This window comes from Dreissena polymorpha, chromosome 13 (genome assembly GCF_020536995.1).
Source record: "Dreissena polymorpha isolate Duluth1 chromosome 13, UMN_Dpol_1.0, whole genome shotgun sequence".
Classification (NCBI taxonomy): Eukaryota; Metazoa; Mollusca; class Bivalvia; order Myida; family Dreissenidae; genus Dreissena; species Dreissena polymorpha.
In genome coordinates, this window is record NC_068367.1 from 28,951,025 (window position 1) to 28,977,826 (window position 26,802).

The following is a 26,802-nucleotide window of genomic DNA, read 5'->3' on the forward strand; positions in this document are numbered from 1 at the left end:
GGAAGAACAGCACCTTGCTTTAGACATACTGGATTAAGACGCACTAAACAGATTTTCCCTTATAAGACAGGTGCACTTTGACAAATTATGCATTTGAAACTGAAAATTTATCTATCATAAAATTATTCCTCTGCTTTCCAGTAATAAAATTTAAATACATATGGCTGAAAACATTTCAATAGATCAAAAGTTTTAAAATGAGTTCAAGCTGGAACGTTTTAATGAAGCCATATTATGGCATTACAGTTTGCAAGACTTGCTTCGATTGAATGTGTGAAATTTGTAAAACACAGGGCCGTCGTCGGACTTTTGAAAGTGGTCAGGCTCTAAGCGCCAGAGGCCTGCGAGCGCCAAAGGCGCGAAGCTACTAGGGGGATCCGTGGGCATGCGCCCCCCCTGAACAATTTTGAAACATAAAAGCTAAATGACATCTGAGAGGTTTTGATACCAAAGTGTACGATATTACTAAGTTACACGGCGCCGCACCAGGCTCCATATTATTTTCAAATGCGATAAACGCGGGAAAATAGTTTGAAAATAGTTTGTAAATTTGCTAAGTTGCAGTGCTGTAACACCTTTAAAATTTTCCAAATACACAGCCGAGCCATTCTCCTTGAGTAACGAACTCCTCTGCAATTTAAGTAAAGTCAAGAGCGTCCGTTCTTTGCTAAGATATGAACGTGCAAAGTCATAAGGTTGTTAAGTCTAGGTAGGGACAGTGTGCTTCTCAGATGTGTCTTAACTCTCCGAAGTGCAGAGAACGTCCTCTCGCTTGTAGCATTTGTGGCTGGCATTGTCAGTAAGATTCGTACAAGTGCCGCAACATCGGAGTATTAAGATCACCCGCAATGTAGGAGGAAGCTTACGCATATAGTCAAGCACGTGCGGAAGTCGGATCTGGTAATTGTTTTGTTTAGAAAAGTGTGTTTTCAATGTCTCCAATTGAACTTTCAGCCTGTGATTGTTTACATCATCTGAATATAATTCAGTCACAAAGAGAAATTATCCGGGCTCTCTACGCTGTAATGGCAACGAATTTCACTAGATGATATAATTATTTAAAGACCTTATTTCATTTAGTCTCTTTAATTATTTTTTTTGATACAGGGCTTTCCTTAGACCTCAAATCTCAAGAGTCAAGGACTCTTGGAACCAAATTTTCAAGAGTCAAACTCAAATTTCAGGGTTTTTTTCCACTTTTTGGGAAGAAAGCCCATGGCTTTGGAATTGGGAATTTTATCGGCATTTTCATGAAATTGGGAAAATAAATTCATTAGCCTTTTTTCCACACGAAAAGTCCACAGATTAGGGAAATACTAAATTTGATATAACCCTTTATAATCATTCAAATTAAAAGAGCAAAATCATATAATACTTTGTTAGATGTAATTAATTAAAATTGAGATAAAATACAAATTAGACTTCTTCCTAAAAAAAAAAAATAAAAAAAAAATATATATATTTTTTTTTTTGGAAATTGGGAATTTTTTGCCACATTTTGGGAAAAAAGTATACTTTTCGTGATTGGGAACATAGCCGAATTTCGGCTATAAAATCGGTCCAAAAAAACCCTGAATTTGTATCAGTCATAATAATAACGCAGGAGAGTCAATGATCTTTTGTACTTTAAGCAAATTACTGAGATGTAATATATAAAAAGCAACAAATTTACAAATATCTAAACATTTATTTCTTATATTCCAGTCAATAAAAGAGATAATGCAAAGATACATTGTGACCAACATTGTGAGCATAGTGAAATCAATACGAAAAAAACACTCGCACTTGTTGTGACATAATATATATCAGGGGTGTCAATTGTCCCAAATTCGAAATACGTAAAATTAGGCAGAGATTCAGAGACATCCGTAACACCGCATGTGTATTCGTCATTCTATAAAAAATGTTATAAAGACCGCTGGGAATTAATTAAAATCGACGAACCATATCATATCCGAAAACGACTGTCCGAAAACAGGTAGAAATACGTCGTTTGCGAATGAAATAAAATATGTCATTATGTGTATTGTTTGTCTGCAGAAAATGAAAGCCAGTAATAAGTAACCTAGCAAATACGCAATTAATATATAATTCGGTTGACATATTGTTTTAAGTATGTTATTGCAGTGCTTTACTTTGCTAAAAGATAATTTATAATTGGCAGACATTAGCAACGTTTGTAGAAAAGTACGGCTTTTGGAAAGTAGCGAAGATGTTTCGTCAGTTACTGCTCATGTCAGTGCCAGCCGTTTACCATCAAAATACCTCCTTAAACTAACTAATCGGTTTTACATTTATCTAAAAATGGACCCTGGACGGCTCAAATCCGGATTTAATTATTTCATGTGCCATCTTTACCGAAGACGTGCGACAAACACGCCGATTTTCTATGCCGTCTCAAATGGTCAATTATTACACCTATGTTGTAATCAATTAGCACATGCAGCATCCAAATTTGTCTCTTTGCCACACGGTCAGTTATACCAGTTCTTTGGTGATTTTTAGCAACTCTGATGCAAAGCGTGTAAATTTACGTTGTAGACAGTACATATGCCATCATAACTTTCGCGCGTCTTTGAACGGAGAAAACATGGAATAAAACAGGGTTGGGTACAATGTATTCAGCATTGAAAATACATTCTGACATATTGTGGAAGTATTTCTCAAAATATTGTGGATATGGATGTTATAATTATATATTGGATATTATTAAAACTGACGCGGGTGAGTCCATTCTGTTTTAGTGGGTTTAATACATGTCGTTTCTGCAAACTGCAGATAACAAATGCTCAGATAAATAATGGAACGTTGATACATGCGTCATCGAACCAGCAGTGTTTTAATTGGTCATTACTAGATTTCTCAATGGGCAAAACTCCGCCTACTGGGCGAACTTGTGCTTCAATGATTAGATTAGAAACGGGCGATAACGGTTAGCGTCTACCAAAAAGATACTCCGCCCCAAGCCAATTATTGATTACTCTTAACACCTTTTGATCTCTTTGACACAAGTCGGTACATTCCCCCGGGTCAAATTTGACGCATGACGTAATATTCTCACGAGTCAAACTAAGGTATTTTGTAATTTTCAAGCGTCAAAACCCCTGAGCTCGGGTCAATGGAAAGCCCTGATATCCCATGAACATTTATTGGCTCAAATAAATCCTTCGGCTTTGTTCAAGTATTTTTGTGTATGTTTAGTCTAGGATTTGCAACAGAAAATAATGAATACCCCAGATTGGACCAACGTCAGCATCACGTTGGCATGATGTTGGCGTTGGCATGCTAACGTTGGGCCAACGTTGGAAAAATATCAGTTGGCCAACTTAGGTTGGCACCTTCTGCGGTAATAGCTTCCAATGTTGGGATTCATTATTTGCAACTACTTATAAAATAATATTAATGCTCATTAGAAATGGGCAGATTTGGTTTATAAAAAGATAGGTATGCCACGAATGGGTTTCCGTAGTTTAATATTTTGTGGAGAGGGACACCATGATATAGCCCTTTTTACGTTTTTTTTTTAATTTGAAGAGATATTGTCAAAGGATTTTGATACAAGATGATCTATCTCATACCTTCAATTGATCTTCAGGCAGAAATCAACATCTGCACAAGCATTACCGTCCTAGTTATGGTACAATATTGCATTTCTTAGGTTCAGCTTCAAGTAAGGGTTTCTTGGACTATTCATTGCCTTCAATATGTGAACGAAGGGCATATAGCATTTATCGTGTATTTTCATTATTGCAACATAGCGATGGTTATTATTTTACTCACTCTGATGTCTTTCCTTGTTTCTTGGAACAAAATTCGTCAGCATTTTACGGAATAAACATCCGGGAAAAATGGAGTGTACAGTGGCTCGTTTAAACCATCGGAAAACAACGAAGTTAGAAAACGGATAGAAATACCGGTATTTTATCACTTTTGCAACAGCATCAGTGTTGTATTGAAAATCGGTGTTTTTTTAAATAAGGAAGCATGATAAAATATGTCTGATCCAGAGAAGATTAAGCAATTCATCTCCTAGCTCAGCCTTCTTTTCTCTTTTTTTGTTGTCAAAAAGTGGTCAGGCTATAGCCTGACCAGCCGACGGCCCACGACGGAAATTTTTAGCTCCCATTTGGGAAAAATATATACTTTTTTTCCATTGGGAATGGGTCCGGTTACCCGCGGAACCGATTTTGAATGAAAAAAAAACACTGACAGGCTATGATATTTTTTCGGCGTAAGCTGCATAAGCCAGCTTTTCACCTTAGCCTGACCTTTGTACGTGTCCAATAAAATTCCAATAAAATTTCCCGCGGCTAGGTACGAATGAATACACTTCATTTATTCCATTGGCTGATTTGAGTTTACCACCAGAACATTGGAAACATATCCGCGTCTTTGTAACACTGTTTTACTGTATGAAACAATTTTATCTCGAATGAAAAGGCTTAATAGATAGAACAGTTTTACACTCAATTCTCGACATCAATACAGTTTGTGCGTACACCTTTTATTTTCAGAGTATTACCAGCGCAAGAGCGTTTATACTTAAAAGGCCATGTTCTCATATTTAGTACTTACTTCCTTATTCCTGTCAACATGTTAACATGTAAAAGTATAAAAAGCAATGGAAGCGAGGCCTCACTTTAAAGCATTGCATTTCAACCCGCGAGGTATATCGGGTCAATTCGCGGACATTCAGAGTTTATATACAGGTCATCACCGGAGTTGGCGGCCAGTAAAATAATCGTTATATAATAAAGACGCTATCCGTGAACTAGGTGACCTGGAATTTTCTCTAGACCAGAAATATGTTAAATGAAGATATTCAGCAATATAATTATGGTATGTAAATAATAGATTCTTAATGTGTTTTCAACAATACAATGATAAATATTATTGTTGATAAATTTAACAATAATTATTCGTCCATATTGCCTAATGTACTAAAGTGATATTATGAGCATGTAACAGTTTATAGGTGTCTATCGCAACCGTTGATTATTTTTGATGTTTCTACTTTATATACACTTATATTAATTAATGCAGCATCATCATACTAAAACAATATACCAGAAAGAGAAAAATAATGCATTTGAATATCAACCGTACTTTCGTTTGACAACTGATCATGCGTTTACGAGTTGAACCTAATTTTAGTTTTAGTGCAGATTTGTTCATACGACACAAAGACACGAAATTGTTTTACGGATCATTTCAGCTTACAGGACTGGGTGGGTCACGTAAGAATATCGAATATAAAATATATTTTTATAAACAACTGGTAGCAAGGTGAGTTGCAGATAATTAATCAGTAACCACATTTTAACTAACTATTTTGACCTGTTAATTCTTTTCAGCTCAATTCAACAGTGCAAAATGCCCATAATATCACTTTAAGCATTAGCACGATGATAATTGATACTGTTAATAATCGAATCAAATAGCAATGCCCGACAAACCACTAAAACAGGTTTGTTCGAAGAACGCGCCTATAAATACGGATACTTCTCGTGTGGCCGGTTGACTCATATGTTTAAATTTCACTTCCATTCTTCTTTTGGTTTTCTGTTTTGTATCTATAGGTTTATGACCAGCAATATGTTATAATGTAAAATAAGCCGCGAAAACTCCCCGTAACATCCCGTACTGCGTGTGATGCAGCTAAGAACTGCACAGAAAAAGACATTCGCTATACTTGATCTCATTCATTAAACTATTTACGCCGTATATCTTTTTTAAAGATATTTCTTGTTAATAATGTCTTTAATTACATTAGGAACAAAACTGTAATACTTTAGTTTTAAATACTTAAAATTGCAAGAAAAGAATAAGAAAAATGTTCCAGCCCTGGAGATCAAACATGGAGCCTCTATAAGCAAAAGTTAACTCTTTACCACCAAATCCTGAAGGCTTTTGAATGATCTGTAAATTAGTTAAAACTCTACGTTAATTATACACTTTTTGCTAAATTATCAATTCTACAATTTCATTTGATGAACATATCTTTTAAGAATTTTTTTTGTCAGTGTTATTTTGTGTTATTTGGTTCTTTGAATATAATGAATACATTATTTTTTAATATATGACTTTTTTTTGAAAATTGATATTTTGTGGAACTATGAACAAGTACATGTACCTTTAAGTTGTACCAAAAATCTATTTTTTCTTGGTATTTTCTTAACCACATCACTAGTTAAGGTACTGTAAAAGGATTCAAATATGAATGTTAACTTAATGTTGAACAAAAAGAACATTAAGAACATTGATAGTGTTCAAGAACAAAAAACGTTTATAGTGTGTATAGAACGAATCAATATTTAAAGAAGATGCCCATAGAAAATAGGTCAATTCATCTTAGACGGCTTTACATATTTTACCATGTAAGTGTACAATCTTCAACAAAGAGACTCCTTAAACTTCAGCCAGAAAGTCAAACAGGCTACTTGAAACTGTTCAAAGATATTGCCATAATGATGAGCAGCAAATGTCAATTACAGATAAGAGAGAAAGATAGGGCCAGATCTCAACCTGTCCAAAGTCACTTACAACTTTAGAAATATTGAGATATGGAAACACTGCAGAATCAATATTTAACCACAACAAATATTTTCAAAAGACCATTTAAGCAGTTGAGCTTAAAATATCTTCAAATTAAAACCTGCTTTTGGGTTTAAAGGGGCCTTTTCACAGATTTTGGCATTTTTTAACTTATTCATTAAATGCTTTATATTGATAACTGTAAACATTGGATCGTAAAAGCTCCAGTAAAAAATCAAGAATAAAATTAAAAAAAGGAAAAGAACATTGCCCGGAGCAGGTTTCGAACCAGTGACCCCTGGAGTCCTGCCAGAGTCCTGAAGTAAAAACGCATTAGCCTACTGAGCTATTCCGCCGAGTACACATACATGACGTATTTTATACGTTATATAAGCAATCTTCGTAGTTTCACAAAATTTAACGACAAAAACAGAACTCTCCAAATTATTCAATCGTTTCGCGTTGCAACGCTTTATAATTTTTAGGTTTTAAAATCGTCAAAAGATGCATATAATGGCTATATTAGACCATGGTAAATGTTCAGTATTACTGTTTCCTTACAAATATCATAACTAAAACGAAAATGTGCGAATCTGAAACAACTTTTTTCAATTTTGTCAATTTACCAAAGCGTGAAAAGATCCCTTTAATACAAAAAATGGTATTGATTTATTGTTAATAAACATTGGGGAAATATGACACATTCTGCTAAAATCACCGGAATTGTACGATAATTGTTAATTTGCTGGTCCCACTGGAAGCAGTTACACACTTAATAATAACTAATTTTCAAGCTAAGCAATGAAAGGAGAAAAATAATCTGAAACTCTGAACAATCATGATGTCGATGTTCTTTTTTACATCAAAAAGTGATAAACATTTTAAGTGTGACATTGACCTTAGACTAACGTACCTGGTTGTTGAGCAGAACAAAGTTTGGAACTTGTGACCTCTAGGTTTTTTAAGATTTGACAAGGTGAACTAGATTGGGACAAAAGTAACCAAGATTTAAACCTGTCCTAGATATTGTCCTGATAAACATTATGACCAAGTTTCATCAATATTGGATGAAAAATGTTGCCTGTAGAGCGGTAACAAGCTAAAATTTGAAGGCACTCATTGCATGCCTAAAGACGCTGGACGCAGAACACATCGTCATGTCATGTTGCTAGACATTATTTAAGACAGACAGTAACCTAAGTGAGGCAGGGCAACAGATCGTTTTATCGTTTTTATGATTTGTTTTTGACAGAAAACGAATTGAAATAAAAAATTGATTGTACTGCAATAAACGATTATGAAATTGGAAAACTAATTTGCAATCGATTTTTTGTCGTTTTATTTTACCAATTCCCTCCGTACTGTGTTTAATTTGAATTAGTATATTGTAACCTTTAGTGCGGTTAATATTTAGTGAAACGTTTTTATGAACGATATCTACATCAAAAATTTCTCCCGTCAAAAAATAGTACGCAAAAATGTTGGCATCTAGTTCTAAACACGGACGTGCTAAAAAAATTTCATTAGTGGCGTGCGGGCCTAATATGTTTCAATTTGTAACGCGAAACGAACCGTCTGGTAAAGACGTTGTAACGATTGTTTTATTGGAATTAATATCACAGGTTTGGATAGAAAAGGAACAATTCAGTGCAAAACACCGCGGCGATTCAGTGTCTGAGAAACAATAAACCACATGGAAAAAGGTATTCCCCTGGCTTGTCTTACATGGAGAGGGCTTGCAAATGCATCTTAAGTGTAACCGACAATCAAAAAGCTCATCTCAACCAGAAATAAAGTTTAGTTTTTAATCAAATGTAAACAAGTTTTCGCCAAATTGACTTGAGGGAAAAACTAATTGTTTCAAAAAGCTTGCAGTGAAAACTAATTGACATGAAATCTTATCTGTTGCCCTGGTGAGTACTCCTATAAGTATAAATATGAGGTCGATTTACGGGGTAGCTTACGTCTAATTATTTGGACTACCCTGGTGAGGTGCGATACAAAACAGCTGATAAATATTGTTTAAATGCAAACTGAATTTCTGAATATTCATTTGAACATCATACACTGCTGGACTAAGTTATTATCTAAAACAAGCAATCGAAGTATCTGAAAGTGACTTCATAGTTTTCGCAAAATGACAATAAAGAAAAAATATGCCCATGTGACAAATATACATGGAACGTTTCGTAACTATTTATAAAAATAAATGTAAAACCTAACCATACAAATGAAAATGAAAATTTCATTTAAGATGAGGTACAATGAACTGAAAGTAACACACGTTCAACATGCAAGTACGACGTGGTCTGAGGACGAATTAGTACCTCAACTGAATCAAAATGAATATGGCAGATATATTACCTATTAAATTGTAAAATCCTTTTGAAATAATGGCATCGGATAGGTAGGAACAGGATACCGTTTGTTGAGCTTTTAAAATAATTGCACTTGATTATTAACACACTTCATTATCAACACACGGCAATTCGATATCGCGAATGTAAACTATTTCTGTTGATGCTAAGTAACAATCATTCAGCCAATCACATTGCCAGTAATATAAAGACCGACCAATCACAAGTCGCCGTCCTTAATATTGAATCCACCGCCAACCTGCTCTGACCGGAGAGAATAACAAATAGCGAAAAAAATAATTTCGGTTACAGAACACTAAACGTCATACAGTTTTCAATTCTAACGTTAAAGCGAAATTATGGGCATCTTACAGTTTATAGGGTTCTATAGCAACCTTTGTTTATATTTGGTGTTTTCACTTCACATCTGTGGACGGAAAAAAAAATAATGCATTTGAATATCAACCGTACTTTCGTTTGACAACTGATCATGCATGTACAATGTGAGCCTAAATTTAGGTTTAGTGCAGATTCGTTTATACGACACAAAGACACACTTTTGTTTTACGGATCATTTCGGCTTACAGGACTGGGTGAGTCACGTAAAATATCGAATATAAAATATATTTTTAATAAACAACTGGTAGCAAGATGAGTTGCGGATAATTGGTCAGTTACCACATTTTGACTTACTCTTTTGACCTGTTAATTCTTTTTATCTTAATTCAACAGTGAAAAATTCCCATATTATCACTTTAACAGAGTTTACTAAAATCTAAAAGGGTCCAGGTTGTGTGACGGACGGCGCACTCACGCACGGATGGAGTTTCACCTACCATTTATATATTCATACGCCTTTCGACGAGGGATATAAAATCGATGAAGTAATTTTGCTATAGTATTAGTACCCAGCGGTCTACAGCCCGAGTGATAAACAAACACATATAGTTAGTTAGCTTTAGCCCTGAATACAACCTTTAGTCAGCTGAAAATGTTTGCACGAATTTGCCCGCAAAAATAACATTTCACACTGTTTGGTTTTATCTTTATCCATGATCAAACGAACCACTCGAATGTGTATAACTACTGCCCATAAGTTTTTTTAAAAACACGTAGAATTATCTCCCCTTAATTATCTAAATAATAATCTTAACACAAAATGAAAATAATCGAGACTCTAAAAGAGAAGCGTTCGTTCGCAAGTACGTACGGAAAAATTGCGATGAAATGCATATAAATTTCTGGCGTAGCAAGAGGCAAGGTCGGGCTACCGTAACCTCGTGAAGAGGCCAGTAGGACCTGTAAATAAACTCTGAAACACACAAGAGGCAAGTTTTAGCCAAGGCACTATGTGGGTGCGGGAGCATGCTTCTGTAAAAGAATTGTGCTCGCCTTGAGCTTCAGTAACAATAAATACGTTAAATACCTAATTAAGTATGTGTATATCATTTCTATATAATAACTACCAATTTATTGTACTGCCTTCTTTTCATTAAAATGTATGTATGAGTTATGTGCTATTTACTAGTTTTTAACTTATCATTGTTACCCCCCCCCCCCCCCAAAGAATCGGAATATGATTCATAATGCGTTCTTATGGGGAATCGCGACAAAAGACGCCACGGGAACAAGCAAAATATACCAAAAAGTACCCAGGAGTATAGTCGGTTGCCTTTAAGCATATTTTCTGTAACCGTAGTACATTATTTTAAACCTAAGGATACACGGGATACTTTTAAGCAGAGACGTAGCTGTTATACGGTAAGTAGTACCGGTACCTAAGCCGACAGCGACCGATTGAGCTTTACTGAAGGCGTTGAACAGACTTTGAAGTCAACTCCGAGATTCCTCTTCGTTCTAAAACTTCGGTTGAATTGTCGTCCCAAACAACATGTAGTAGTGCATAAAAGCTACATTTGCGTAATCTAGAACTGAAGGGCAATAATTAATATGCAACACGTTTCTGAGAACATATGGCACTTCTATATTCAGTATCGCAAATGTAGTAGAAGGCACGCGTTGCTTTGCATACGGAACATGGTCAAATTTAAACAACCGACGAAGATGGTATAATGCTTTTTTTAAACGTTTCCTGTAGTTGCAGTAAATAATTTTATTATGCAGCAACTGGCATTAACCTGACAATCGATTTTCTGACAACGAATATTTTGCTGTTGGTACGAAAATGCAACTCGCGGCAGCTGCCTCGTCGTACCTTAGCATCGTTACAAATGTGTATCTCGCTCCGATGTATAACTCTCAGTTGGTGGTACATTTGACATTTGGTACATTTGACGACCGTGTTCTAGTTTTAAAACCATTGCACATACCATGCCGTCTGCTTTTCAAACTTGACGGTTCCCGGTTTTCTGATTTAATATTGCACACATAGTTCACCCTCTTTACGTGTTCGCCCGGGTCCATTTTCCCTGTAGTATATTGCGTATAATGAATATAGATGTTCAAAGATGTAAGATTAGCGTCCTTTTTAACAAAAGGGCGTTGATTGTGTCAACCTTTCTGCTTTTTTGGGCTGTAATCCCAATAAGCCTTACGAGGTGAGCGTTACACGGGGGAAACACGTAGCAAGGACGAACGGAATCACATTTATTCAAGCCGGGTCTCAATATCACAATATGCCACATATTTTCCTTACACAAGCCAACTTTTACGTCTAAACATGCACTATTTTGAACATAGAGACCTTAAACTATACATTTTCTTCACGGGCGTTTTAAGCTTTATCGATTTAAACAACACAAAGGCAAGTCATGAGATTGGCAAGAAAGAACTCCACTCGTATAAAAAAATGACTGGTTTTGCACCTTTTTTTCTGCCATTTTACAGTGGAATGTAACCTTTTCAGCGCAATCCTTTACTATATTGTAACCTGAATGTGCGCTCTGTCAACATATCAGCAATGGCATCGGCGTTGAGGTAATGTTTATTAATCCTTAAACATGTCTTGAAATTAAATGAACAAATGTTAACAATTGTGCGAAAACTTTAAAACAACAGTTTATTAATCTCAGTTATAAAAACTGCGAATCATAGTCTAATATTAATAGTAATTTCTAAAAACCCGTTATGTAACTTTGGTTCGAGGTCATGTCAACACGACATTACAATTTAGAACTTAGAAGTTGTCTTGTTTCTGATTTTAGAATGTTGATTTTCAGGCTTGGACTAAATAACCAACAGCTGTTTGGAAGGTTGGCGTGCCTTCAAAAATGGTGAGCAATTTAAATTCAACAAATACAAATAGCAAATCGGAAGCCTTTTATTGACCTTATCGCGATGACGTCACAAAAGGGGCAGTCCCTTAGCGACGGTGAAAACAATGCCCTAGATACGGTCGATTTACTACGCTGATTGAGCACCTCTGCTGATATTTCGTCAATTGCATTCCTATTGGTAAGTCGATAAGTAATTAAATGTCCTGTAATTGGTGTTTAAAATGTCTTTTGACTATTATGAAGGGTTAGATTGCACTTCGAAAGCCCGATATGATCAGAAAATAAAACTAATTGGACTAAATGAATGTCATGTCCGTACAAATTGCAAGCTGGATGTTGGAAAAATGACCCGACCAAGTGGCCGATGATCGAGTGCGGCGACATTCATGATTAACTTTCTCACTGAGACACCGGGTAAATTCGTTTATTCTGTAATAATGGGAGTATCCTTGTAGATGTTGATGTAATGAGTATTGTCGTTCTTTTCAGGGTTCATTCATCTTGGAACATTATTATTATATTTCTACTATGTCAATTTATCATGCTAATGTGAAGCTGTAAAATACGTAGGGACATCTGGTACATGACTTACTGAAAGCCTTAGTTGTGTTCACTGTAATGAGTACGATGAGTGACAAATATTAAAATTAACACACATATATCTGTATAAATATTTGTTTTTCAAACATTATTTACCCCCGTTGCTGTCAAACGTAATTTCTTTTTTATGAGCTCGACCGTTTATTGTCGTAACATTAAATCTTAATACGGAATGACGACTTTTTAATTAACTGATACACGCTAAATACGTGACTTGTTTTTTTACGTAAATTTTATAATTATTAAATACTTTAATAAATTAATCGGGCTAGTATCTTTACGGTGTAAATTTCTGATAATCTGAATTGGACATGACTTTATATTTGACCATATTTCACATATCTAATTTAAGCAACTGTTGAGTACATCGGCGTTAATTATTCATCCAAATGACTGCTTAATACTACAAGAAAGAGGAGACATGGTGGCATCTATCGTGTTAAATGACACTGTCTGGACCACCCAGTGTGGTTTATGACACCTTTTTGTCAGTTAAGTTTGGACAATATTTGATCAAAACCAGATAATCGGATTATGCAAAACAAAGGGGCAATTAAACACCAGAATACAAAAGCTAACACGATTTTAAGACTGATGCAAACAATCAATTGAAAAATATTGCATTTAATTTAATTAAATGTTTATTTAAGGTGTCAACGTGTTTTTTAAAGCAACTGTATATTCAATTATTTCGGCATTAAAAATTTGGCTAAAATGACTGCTCAGTATGACAAGAGATGACATAGAGGTATCATAAATTAGGTTTAATGACCACATGTGGTTTATGCAGAGCCCCAAGTATAGGTACCCAGCTGGCTTTATGACACCGTGTTTTCTTTGTCTGGACAGTATCCGATCATAACGAGATAATCGGTTTGTGATGAAGAAAGGGGCATTCAAATACCTAACATGCGGAAACAAAAAGTGTCGAAATTGGTGTGAATTAAATAAAAAAAAACAATAACATTGATCATGATAATTTATTTAATACGTAACAAGGTAATAAGGTAACAAATATAGAGGTTCAAATCAGCTACTATATGTTGCATATATTTAAAATGTATTGGTTGTTTGTTTTCATCCTTATTTGTGTTCGTTCATTAAATGAAATTTATAATGAAAGAATTTCTATTTCTGGGTATTTTTATTCTAAAAAATGGTCGCGAAGATGTGCCTTAACTTAAGTAAATTGCGAGCAGTGTTAAATATTTCAATGCAAATAAAATGGCGACAGCGCTTTTGTTTTCACCGTCGTCAAGGGGCATGTAACTCTAACTGTCGCAAGTGCCCGGATGTTGCGATAAGGTCAATATCAAAATTATGATGAATAAGTTGCATCATAACTTGGTATTTTGTTACAATTATAAGTTTATATTGATTAAAATATCACGAGTGGTATATTACCTTACTTGAAAAAAGTTCATATTTTCAGTATATTCTGTAATAAAATTTCACAATGTGAAATCGAAAGTATTTCGCGAAATTATGTGACATAACGATATACACTATAAATAACGCAAGTAGATCGATCATTTTATATATAAAATATATACAATTCAATACCCATGCACAATTTGCATTCCTGGGTTTGCCATGTGACGATGATGATCAATCTACTTGCGTCATTTATAGTACCTTAGTTACCTGGTACCCAGTAACATTAATTACCTAATATACTGAAAACATGAAAATTTAACAACTTTTTCTGCGTAGCTGTTTAACGTTTATTTTGACCTTAGATGACCTTCATTCATGATAGGTCGGAAATGAATAAATCCGAATTGTGCATTGGCTAATAATACAAAAATCACCGTAAACATTGGTAGTCTGGTTCCTATACTAAAACATTGGATGCATATCATTTGAACTGAAATATGAATATATTGTAAATTACATGTAAATTACAATAAATTAAAAACTGTCATAATACAAAACATCCTCTAAATATTACATCAAAACGTTTCTCCTTAGTTTACAAAGCAGTATAGCATTAATCACTTGTCTGTAGTACTCTGTACATTTAAAAGAATCTATTGTTCACATGCCTTAGCGGCCACACTACAAAAACACAACAAAAACAGGCTAGATTGCCATTTACCGGTACACAGTTGTTTGCCACTATTTACAAACCGGGGGTTTGTGAGCGGTAGCCCGCGATACTAAGGAAATATATAGGCGTTGGAAATGTATCTGTCTTTGATTTATTATAATCCATATTTGCGTTTATTAGTGTAAATATGTTTCTTTGTACTTTGTTTTGTTAATTTTTTTTATATAAAATTCTGTTTTTCTGCAAAAAATTCATATCACTATGATGCTTGCAATATTGAGTCTTTTATGTCTACATTCCACTAACATCTGTACACATTATAACACATTTTCTTTTTTTCATTTCCAACATCATGTTCATAGTTTTTAAGTGGCGAATATGTTTTCTTTTCTTTATGAAACTAATAAATTACTCGTTCAATTATGAAAACCTAGTCATTGCAATACTTATTGTCACATCTTCTTGTTCTTCATTTTTATTTGTTAAGACATTAAAATATATTATCACTACCTTCATTAAAATACATGGTCACATCATTCCGTCTCCTTTCACGGGTCGCAAAACATTAAAACATCAACACCGTATATCTTTTTAAAGATATTTCTTGTTTCAAGTAATATAATATACCAGTCGTGGTATTTTAATCAATATAAACTAATACTTGTAAAAAAATACAGTATTTTAGAACTTTTCATTATTCGTCAATCACATGTGTGCCTAGACATGATTTTCGTTAACATGAGATTTCCTTTAATACAAGAATACAATAAAACCAGAAAGTGGTGTCTAATCAGCGATTATTTTCCTTCTTTACAAAGTACCGGTTAACGGCACGTTCCCAATTTCTAAAAAAACTACAAATTGCCCAATTGCCGTTCAAAATATTCCCAATTAAAGTTAAAAAAAAAATATAATTTTTTTTTTGGAAAATGCAACATTTTGTTAGTTTCCCTAATCAGCTCTATGGTTTGAACTTAGCTAAATATAATATTGACAGCTTGAAAACACTTAGTTATCAATTTTAAAGTATTTGGGAGCATAAAATCAAATACATGTACACCAATTTCCCAATTTGAGAGTTTCACGACTCGATTTTTCCCAAATTTCAGGCTTTCATGACTCAATTTTTCCCAATTGGACCGGTACAGGTACTTTTCCCAATTGGACAAAAAAAATCGCTGCTAATCCTGGACAACATTTTATTCTTAAGCCTATTTTCCCAGATCAATGCTTGTTTAAAGAAGGCAATTTGAAATGTGACAACAATTTTCAGTGTGGTTCCCTGTACATCAGCATCCACATCAGCTGAGAAAGCTGGGACGAAGATGGACAAGTATTGGAAGAAAAACAGTCAAAGGAACAGACCACTTTCACCACATCTTAGTATATACAAGTAAGAAATGGCAAGTTTTGTCAAGTTTGAAGCTTTTACAATATTTTTTTTACAGAAATAATTCAACAATTTAATAGTGGTAGCCTCTGATAATACAAGTGTGTATTTGCTGTAGACAATTTGGGTGTAAAATGACTGAGCCACTTAAAATATAACATATTTAATATAAATCTTTGCTGCAAATTTGGGCAAAACATATATTATTCCCCAAAATGCACAATGTTGTTTATCTGTTTACAAAAAGTATAACTGATTTTGTTAAAATTAATTAAGAAAGTTAGTAACACCACATAAAAAGTACAGTAATTATAGTTTTTCTCCCATACATCTCTTTTGATATGCTGTTATATTTTCTTAACATTCATTTTAACCCTGTAACTTTTTGTTTTCAGATATCATATCCCTATGATGTTGTCGATATCAAATAGAATCACGGCCAGTATCGTCACAGGAGGTTTGAAGTTAACAATTACAATTTAGTTAATAGAAAATATTTTCTGCGTTCAACGTGTAAAATTGTGCTTCAGGCTCTTAAGATATTTAATATTTTGGGTAGAACCAGCAATTTGAGTCAAGTAAACATACTTAGTGTTCAAAGTGTAAAATTGTGCTGAAGTCTCTTGAGATATTTAATGCCCAGGGTAGAACCAGAACTCTGAGTCAAGTAAACATACTTAGCGTTCAAAGTGTAAAATTGTGCTGAAGGCTCTTAAGATATTTAATATTTTGGGTAGAACCAGAACTCTGAGTCAAGTAAACATACTTAGCGTTCAAAGTGTAAAATTGTGTTGGAGTCTCTTGAGATATTTAAGATTTCGGGTAGAACCAGAACTTTAAGTCAAGTAAACATGCTCAGCGTTCAAAGTATAAAATTGTGCTGGAATCTCTTGAGATATTTAATATTTTGGGTAAAACCAGAACTTTAAGTCAAGTAAACATACTTACCATAATTACTCTTTTTTTTCGGACACTTACTTTTTTTTTTCGTGTCGTGTCCGAAAACTTCGATACGAAAAATATTTACAAAATACAGGTGTCCGAAAACTAAGAGTCGAAAATTGAAGTGTCCGAAAATAGCGTCATTTGTATCAACGACTACCGGTAATAGCACGTGCTTGTAAAATAACATGCCGTAAGGTATAAATTACAGTTATATATGTTTGCACTGCATTTTAAATAATTTTAAATGCTTAATTTATTTGACAGAAAGTTACTACAATTTTGTGCTTTGACCAACGAGTTCAAGATGAGCATGTGATGTACTGATATTGCTAGTAAGAACCTGTAATTAAGGCAATAAAAAAAAAGCAAACTATGAATTCTTTGTTTGTTCATTTCCGATAGTTGTTGTCTAACACCTTCCATTGTTCGTAAAACTTGCAATAGGGTGCATCACACTTTGAAGCGTTTAGTATTTGTCACAGTTATTTTACTGAGAAGGGGTAGTACCATTGCGGTAGATAATAGAACTGTGAAATGGCACTAGCCCTGGTAATTGTCATAACGCTTTTGCTATCGGGCGAAACCATTGTTTAATACCGGTTTACAAGGTTATTTACCCAATAACACAAATATAATGGTCCGTTGCCCTCAGGTATGCACCTGCCATGTTTTATGATGTTAATCTGGTTGTAAAACCCCATGATCCAAGTGTCATTAGATATCCAAAACAGGACCGAAATTTGGTAAAATAGCGCTGTAAAAAATACTGTCCAAAACTTAGAGACATTAATTATAGACGAAAACTTGTTTGTCCGAAAATTATGAGTCACGCAAAATAATTATTTTTGCTAAAAAAAAGGGTGTCTGAAAACTTAGAGTGTCCGAAAACATAGAGTAATTACGGTAGTGTTCAAAGTGTAAAATTGTGCTTGAGGCTCTTGAGATATTTAATATTTTGGGTAGAACCAGAACTTTAAGTCAAGTAAACATACTTAGCGTTCAAAGTGTAAAATTGTGCTGAAGTATCTTGAAATATGTATTGTCCTAGGTAGAACCAGCACTTTGTGTCATCAAAGAAGATATATTGAACTCACACAAGCAAGGATCAAACCCACTTAATTACAATTGTCCCAAAACTTACAAAAATCTGGTTATAATTCATGGTATGAAATTTTGATAAGTAAATACTAACATGTATATGATTGGTAGGTGCAGAGGTTAGTAAATACACTTCTCATGTGGGCAAATCGGATTAGTTCCTTATTCCTAATACATGTGAGTTTGATAAGTGGTCATCGTACCTAGACAGGGCTTTTTTCTGGTTTTTGTAAAGCGGCTTTGGCCCCTCAATTAGTAAAAAATGATTCACAAACTTTTCAAACTTGTAAAAGATTAAGTCACAAAGTTTAAAATTGTGAAAACTTAAGTTGCAAATTTCTAAATATTGGTTGTGCGAACCTTTGTGAAAAATGGAATTCTCTAAGAAGGGACAAGGCACTGCAACAGGGCACAAAAATACAACATATCAGCTTGTCCTGAAGAATGAATTTTGTTCAAAGACAAGTTAAATATTTTGGTTTGTTGTCCAAGACCAAGAGCTTCATTTGTGAAACCCGTAACTTCCACCTAAAAAGTTTTGGATTTTTGGCAAAGTAATGGGCCTTTGACTTAAGAAATTTTCTTTTTAATACCCGTTTTCAGAAGTTTTTTTAGAAACACTTTCAGATATTTAGCTAATTTTAGGTTTGCAAGTCCACTTACATGACTTTAAGATGCAGTGTGAGTTTTGTTCCAGTCCATTGATTTTTAGCTCGGCTGTTTTCGGAGAAAACCCGAGGTATTGTCATAGCCAGCTCCTCGTGTCCGCCGTCCGTGTCAAGGTTTGTAAAGTTTTTGAACATAGGCTCTAAAATCAAAGTCCTTCCACCTACAACTTAGAAACTTCATATGTAGATGCACCTTGATGAGTTCTACACCCCACACCCATTTTTGGGTCACAAGGTCAAAGGTCAAGGTCACTGTGACCTCTAAAAAAAAATCAAAAAAATCTGACAAGCTTTCGCAGCCGAGCGTGGCACCCGTTATGCGGTGCTTTTGTTTGCGAAGTTATGGGCCTTGGACTTAACAATTTTCTTTTATTATATATAAATACGGGTAGCTGTGGCGCTGCTTCAAAGCGCTGTGGGGGCATTGTGTTTCACAAACTCACTTCAAAGCAGTTCTTGTTTATTATGTTTTTGAAAATCAGTTAATGTATCTATCAGACATGATCAATATTCCTAACATTTCAATGTCTTTTAATGCCATTTTCAGCTTTCTTTGCTGCGCCCATGATCTACCTGTTCGGCACAAAGGATTTCGCGGGTTATTATGCACTTCTACAGAACTCTGGTCCATTAGTTCAGAGTGGGGTTATATTTGCCAAGCTGAACCTGGCTTTCTGCTTCAGTTTCCATTTCTGGGCCAGCATAAGACATTTTGTGAGTACATTGGGAAGTTAGTACCCTTATTTGTTTTAAAGAATATATCACCCGATCGGTGAAAAAAGGTACCATGTGACATTAAATTTTAATATCACCTGGTTCATCTTTGCACGAAGGGAGTGAATTATGCTTTATAATTTAGGAAGAAGGAAGTTGTAGGTGCCTCTTTCAGCAAAGAACATCTTGCCTTTTTATGTCCCCCACCACTATAGTAGGGGAAATATTGTTTTTGCCCTGTCTGTTGGTTTGTGTGTTTGTTTGTTTGTTTGCCCCAACTTTAACATTTGCAATAACTTTTGCAATATTCAAGATAGCAATTTGGCATGCATGTTTATCTCATATAGCTGCACATTTTGAGTGGTGAAAGGTCAAGGTCATCCTTCAAGGTCAAAAGTCAAATATATGGGTCAAAATCGCTCATTTAATGAATATTTTTGCAATATTGAAGATAGCAACTTGATATTTGTCATGCATGTGTATGTCATGGAGCTGCAAATTCTGAGTGGTGAAAGGTCAAGGTCATCATTCAAGGTCAAAGGTCAAATATATAGCTTCAAAGCGGCGCAAAAGGGGACATAGTGTTTCTGACAAACACATCTCTTGTTAAATCCTGGATTGATCCATGCAATAAAGATTTGCTGGAACCCAAATAACATAATAAACCAGTCTGTTGAAAACTTGAAGAACAGAAGATCTTATCAATGTTCTTATAAAGGGACATTTTCACGTTGAGGAAAATTGACAAAATTTAAAAACAAATGTTTCAGTTTCACAAATTTTTGTTGTAGTTATGATTTTTGCAAGGAAATAGTAATACTGAACATTTACCATGATCTTAAATATCCATTATATGCATCATTTGACACAAAAAAACAACATTGACAATTACAAAGAATTACAAACACCAAAGGATTGAATAATTTGGAGAGATCTATTGTTATATTTTGTGACATTACGAAGATTGCTTATAAATAGCGTAATTAAAATATATCTCGGGCTATGCAAGTACGGATGGCTGAGTGGTTTGAGCGCTTGATTTTTACTCCGAGGATCAGTGGTTCGAGCCCAGTTGTGGATTAGTTTTTTATGCCCCCTTTCGAAGAAAAGGGGGTATATAGTTTTCGCACTGTCCGTCTGTCAGTCTGTCACACTTTTTGGTCCGCTCTCTAATTGAAATAGTTTTCATCCGATTTTTATGAAACTTGGTCAGAAGTTGTATCTAGACAAATTCTAAGTCAAGTTTGAATATGGGTCATGCCGGGTCAAAAACTAGGTCACGGGGTAAAAAAAACAAATCCAAGGGAAGTAATAAGCTTTAAATGGACATAATTATCTGACCTGCCAAATTATATATTTTTGTTAAATAAATCAAAGCGGCGCAGTAGGCGGCATTGTGTTTCTGACAAACACATCGTGGTAAAAGGTCATGGTCATCCTTCAAGGTCTAAGGTAAAAAAATACAAATCCAAGGGAAGTAATAAGCTTTTAAGGGAGATAATTATTCAATATTGAACATAGCAACTTGATATTTGGCATGCATGTGTATCTCCTGGAGCTGCACATTTTGAGTGGTGAATCTACAGTCACGGTAGTGGCTTTTAATTATTTGCTACTAAAAATAGAGACAATTATTTTCAAGGGAAGTAATCTATATAAATATAAATCTCCGATTATATATTTCCTTAACAAGAATTTAAGTTCTTTTCACAGTTACTGTACAGATTTTTTATTTTGATTATAATATTTATAACTGAAATGATTGATTTGTCAAAGGTTATTTTTAAATGATATAATGATCCTTTCTTTCCTGTACTAATTTGTGAATGGTAGGGTTCATTACATACCTGTGGACTTATGTCCATAGATAAATGATGAACTCTGGCTATGATCTCTTTGATAAACCACAGGCCTTGGTTGTCAGTGATATCTGACTCTAAAGAACCCCCCCCCCCCCCCCCCCCCCCCCCCGTTGGATTGGACAAAATCCAAGAGAAGTAATAAGCTTTAAAGGGAGATGATTTCTATACCTGCCAAATGATAAATAGAAATTTTATTTCAAAGCGGTGCAGTCGGGGGCATTGTGTTTCTGACTAACACATGTCTTGTTTTTATGCCCCCGGTAGGGTGGCATATAGCAGTTGAACTGTCCGTCAGTCAGTATGTCAGTCAGTCCGTCCGAAAAAAACACTTTAACGTTGGCCATAACTTTTGCAATATTGAAGATATCAACTTGATATCTTGCATGCATGTGTATCTCATGAACCTGCACATTTTGAGTAGTGGAAGTTCAAGGTCAAGGTCATCCTTCAAGGTCAAAAGTCATTTTTTTTTCAAAGCGGCGCAATAGGGGGCATTGTGTTTCTGACGAACACATCTCCTGTTTCTTTCTTTTTTTTTTAGCTCATCTATTTTTTGAAAAAAAATTATGAGCTATTGTCATCACCTTGGCGTCGGCGTTGGCGTTGGCGTCGGCGTCCGGTTAAGTTTTGCGTTTAGGTCCACTTTTCTCAGAAAGTATCAATGCTATTGCATTCAAACTTGGTACACTTACTTACTATCATGAGGGGACTGGGCAGGCAAAGTTAGATAACTCTGGCGTGCATTTTGACAGAATTATGTGCCCTTTTTATACTTAAAAAATTGAAAATTTTGGTTAAGTTTTGCGTTTAGTTCCACTTTTCTCAGTGAGTATCAATGCTATTGCATTCAAACTTGGTACACTTACTTACTATCATGAGGGGACTGGGCAGGCAAAGTTAGATAACTCTGGCATGCATTTTGACAGAATTATGTGCCCTTTTTATACTTAGAAAATGGAAAATTTGATTAAGTTTTGTGTTTAGGTCCACTTTATTCCTACAGTATCAAAGCTATTGCTTTCATACTTGCAAGATTTATGAACTATCATAAGGGGACCGTGCAGGCAAAGTTATGTAACTCTGACTGGCATTTGGACGGAATTATGGGCCCTTTATACTTAGAAAATTGAAAATTTGGTTAAGATTTATGTTTTGGTCCACTTTACCCCTTAAGTATCATAGATATTGCTTTCATACTTGGAACACTCACAAACTATCATAAGGGTACAGTAAAAAGACAAGTTGCATAACTCTGGTTGTCATTGTTACGGAATTATGGCCCTTTTTTGACTTAGTAACTTTTAATATATGGTTAAATTTTGTGTTTCGATCCACTTTACTTCTTAAGTATCAAGGCTATTGCTTTCAAACTTCAAATACTTACATGCTATCATGAGGTTACTGTACCTGGCAACTTGAATTTTACTTTGACCTTTGAATGACCTTGACTCTCAAGGTCAAATTATTAAATTTTGCTAAAATTGCCATAACTTCTTTATTTATGATTAGATTTGATTGATACTTTGATGAAATTACTCTTACCTGACATACCACAATAGACTCCACCCAAACCATCCCCCGTGCCCTCCCCCACCCCTCCCCCCTCCCCCCCCCCCCTATTTTTTTTTTTTTTTCTTTTTTTTTTAAGATCATCTCACAAATGACCACCACACCCTCACACTATACCCCCCCCCACCCCCCCCCCCCCAATTTTTTTTTTTTTTTTTTTTTTTTTTTTTAAGATCATCTCACAAATTACCACCACACCCTCACACTATACCCCCCCCCCCCCCCCCTCCCATTTTTTTTTTTAAACTGTTATGTTTGAAATACCGTCCAACCATCGCACCCAAACCCCCCCATCGCCCCCCCCCCCCCCATTTTTTTTTTTTTTTTTTTTCGCTTTTTTGGAAGATAATGTAATAAATGTCCACAACCCCACACTATACACCCCTTTTCACTCCACTCCTCCCTCCTTTGTGATTGAAAATGAGAGTCCCTTCACCTTTAAAAAGAAAATAGATGAGCGGTCTGCACCCGCAAGGCGGTGCTCTTGTATTCTTGTTTTATACCTATAAAACATAATAAATATATAATGTTATACTTGTTTTATAATATAATTAAATATGCTTCTTAGACAATATCACATGACAGCATAATAATACCGGGGTAGTTAAGTATCAATGGATCGTGGGTTTTATTCCCAGCCATGTCACATAAGGTATGTGTGAATGGGTTATCATTAATGCCAACAAAATGTATAATGCCATGATGCAATTCAGACTCTCAGCTACCTGTATCAATTATCTCTTACTCAACTGATCTAGCCCGGGGACCAGTACAATTACAGGTGTTGTATCAAAAATTGTATATATAAAGATTAAACATTATAAAATTTTATCTGAAATTCATCCGTACAAAGGATTCCTGTGGTTCAAATTTGGGTAGGTTTGTGCAATGTGGTAGAAGAGGTCGCCATTATCGGCCTAGTAACTGGGAGGTCATGGGTGTGATCCCAATTGTGGGAGCGTTCTTAGATGTACCCCAAAGACACCAAGTACTGGTTCTACCCAGGAAACAGACTCGGGACTCTTGAGTGTTTCAATAACCTTTAGACTAGTCACTTTCACTTCAATTAAGCTTCAATAAATGTGTTTCAAGTGAAACTTAATGTGGTAGTTCTTCAATTCCAGGTCTGGGACACAGGAAAGGGCTACTCGACTGAGCAGCTTTACCAGACCGGCTATGCCTTGCTAGCAGCTACACTTCTCACAACGGCTGGGCTTATGTGTCTGTAACCTAGGAACATTGCTCAAGACTTTGTGGAGATTATTTTCACCCTATCAGTCTTTGCCCTGACTATGAGATACCGAAATTTAATGTAGTCTATAACAGTAGAAATCAGATATGTGTACATAATGAGACGTGTTCTTGGAAAACTTGGATTCATGCATGACCGTAAAGTGTCTTCCCAGAATAGCCTTTGCAGTGCGCACGTGCTAATCAGGGACGTCTCTTTCCGTCTTAATTGGTTATCCCTAAAAAGAGGCCTCCTTCTTATGAAAATACAATTAAAGTGGAGTGATGATTATCGTGTAAAGAGTGCACAGGCTAACCTGTGATGTCACTTTATATGCATTGATTAGACCACTTTATATGCATTGATTAGACAACTTTATATGCATTGATTAGACCACTTTATATGCATTGATTAGACAACTTTATATGCATTGATTAGACCACTTTATATGCATTGATTAGCCAAGCACTTTATATGCATTGATTAGATCACTTTATATGCATTGATTAGACCACTATATGCATTGATTAGACCACTATATGCATTGATTCAGGGGTTTTTTTTACTAAGAAAGTGACACCGATATTCGGCGTCTTCCCCTACCAGAATTTTTCCCCTAAAAATACAATTTTCCCTCCAAAAATGTAATTTTTCACCAATATATAATATTTTACCCTCAAAGAAATGTTTTTTTCTTTTGGGAAGTCGACACTTATCCAATTTGTACCGTGTACAACGATCTCGCTCTCTCTCTCTCTCTCCCGACGAACACTCAAATCTGGGAATACCAATGATTCTAAATATAGCTCTTAAATTACGTAATGGAAACCGGGCAACTAATCGTATTAATCATGGGACTATTTTACTGGATTCCGGTCTTGCGCGAGAATGGCATTTCGTCAATTAATTACCGAAAACCAGTCGAATTTTCATCCGGGTTATGTGAAAGCCAAGATATAAACTTTAAAACAGAAAAAAGTCTCACAATTGGCGTTCATACACGAACGAAATAAAACGTTCGGACTCGGAAAATATTAATTGCGTCGACGCATTTTCTAAGAATGAATCATCAAAAACCGTTGAAACCCAGCAGAACTCGGAGGTACATGTAATAAACATCGAACATTGTGAAAGTGAAAGTACATAATCGGCAGCTGCCGCACCTTATCCTTCCAATACTGTAGCAGATCTAAATCATCTACCCATTCATCATGAAATTGAAATCACAATATTAACATCGTCCCCCGGCCCCAGTTAAAAACATTTCCCATTATTAGATCTACCCCTGCAACTTTATTTAGGACTTTGACTTTAATATCATACTTGTTCATGTGTTTAAGAACAAAAAGGTCAGAGACATGCCTCTTTTTCTAAAAATAAACATTTAGTCTGTAGGTGAGTTATAGACATTGAAATGAACAGTTTTTATTTTTTCCCCAAATATGTCTCTTTCGCGCTCTATTTTCCCCTTTTACCCAGCGTCCAGCGTCTTCCCCTTTTTCTAAAAAAAACCCCTGATTGATTAGACCACTTTATATGCATCGATTAGACCACTTTATATGCATTGATTAGACCACTTTATATGCATTGATTGGACCACTTTATATGCATTGATTAGACCACTTTATATGCATTGATTAGCCAAGTATTCACAGAGCAAGGTTTTTATGATGGTGAGGCTAGCAAATATTGAACATGATGATTACCAGTTTAACTTAAAATTATTTGGGTTAGTGGATTAAAATAATGAATGTAAACACTGTATTATTTGAACTCTGTATAATAATTTGTTATATTTTATTGGCACCAAATGTAAACTGTTATATTTTCTTATTTGTTTATATGAATTCATGCTTGCATTTTCATATATTATTATTTGATTTATACATACCAGTATTATTCAATTTGTCTCTACACTAAAATTATTTTTTCATTGATGTACTTGTTTGTGGTTATGACAACTAAATCTCGTGATAATATCTTGTACAAAAATTGCATAGAGCAATTTTGTAGCGCAAGTATTGCATTTTACAAATTTGCTGACATTCATTCAGGGAGTATACATGTTATACATATTGTCACATACCTCTTTGTTTATTTACTTGATGCCTATGAGTCAGTATTACAGAGATAATATTATTTATTGTACAAGTGAATGTTTGAGCCATATAAAGTTGTTAGGTAGTTCCTGTGTCGTGTTGTTATTGTATCTCTGGATTAAATACCTGTAGTCTTTCTTAAAGTTCAAACGTAATAAACTGGTCCAGACAATTATGCGCTAAGAAATGGCCTAATACTATAATGATAAATGGCCAAATACTATTCTGATAAATGGAAAATACTGTTATGATAAATGGCCCAATACTATTATGATATTACGGCCAAATACTGTTATGATAAATGGCCCAATACTTTTAGGATAAATGGTCAAATAATATTATGATAAATGGCCAAAAACTATTATGATAATCACTAAAGACTATTGGGATAATTGGCCAACTACTATTATGATCAATGGCCAAATACTATTATGATAAATGGCCAAATA

At 34.9% G+C, this 26,802-nt stretch overlaps 2 protein-coding genes across 2 annotated transcripts in view; one reads left to right on the top strand and one right to left on the bottom strand.

The window, feature by feature from the left end:
• Positions 1-9,044, bottom strand: part of LOC127854541 (tubulin monoglutamylase TTLL4-like) — a 724,238-nt gene extending 715,194 nt beyond the window's left edge. The window contains exon 1 of the mRNA XM_052389605.1: positions 8,899-9,044. The gene's annotated coding sequence lies outside the window, so the exon portion shown is untranslated. The remainder of the gene's footprint in view (positions 1-8,898) is intronic.
• A 2,742-nt stretch (positions 9,045-11,786) lies between these two features.
• On the top strand, positions 11,787-26,427 carry LOC127855743 (succinate dehydrogenase cytochrome b560 subunit, mitochondrial-like). Its single transcript, XM_052391540.1, has 6 exons — positions 11,787-11,828; positions 12,071-12,124; positions 16,051-16,170; positions 16,563-16,624; positions 19,426-19,592; positions 24,148-26,427. The coding sequence occupies exons 1-6, from the start codon at positions 11,812-11,814 to the stop codon at positions 24,250-24,252; spliced, it is 525 nt and encodes a 174-aa protein (XP_052247500.1). The 5' UTR covers positions 11,787-11,811; the 3' UTR covers positions 24,253-26,427.
• The last annotated feature ends 375 nt before the right edge of the window (positions 26,428-26,802 follow it).

Excerpts from the sequence above, each read along its gene's own strand:
- LOC127855743 (XM_052391540.1), top strand. Across the intron at positions 16,171-16,562 it reads CCACATCTTAGTATATACAA|ATATCATATCCCTATGATGT; the intron begins GTAAGAAATGGC and ends TTTTGTTTTCAG. Across the intron at positions 19,593-24,147 it reads GGGCCAGCATAAGACATTTT|GTCTGGGACACAGGAAAGGG; the intron begins GTGAGTACATTG and ends CTTCAATTCCAG.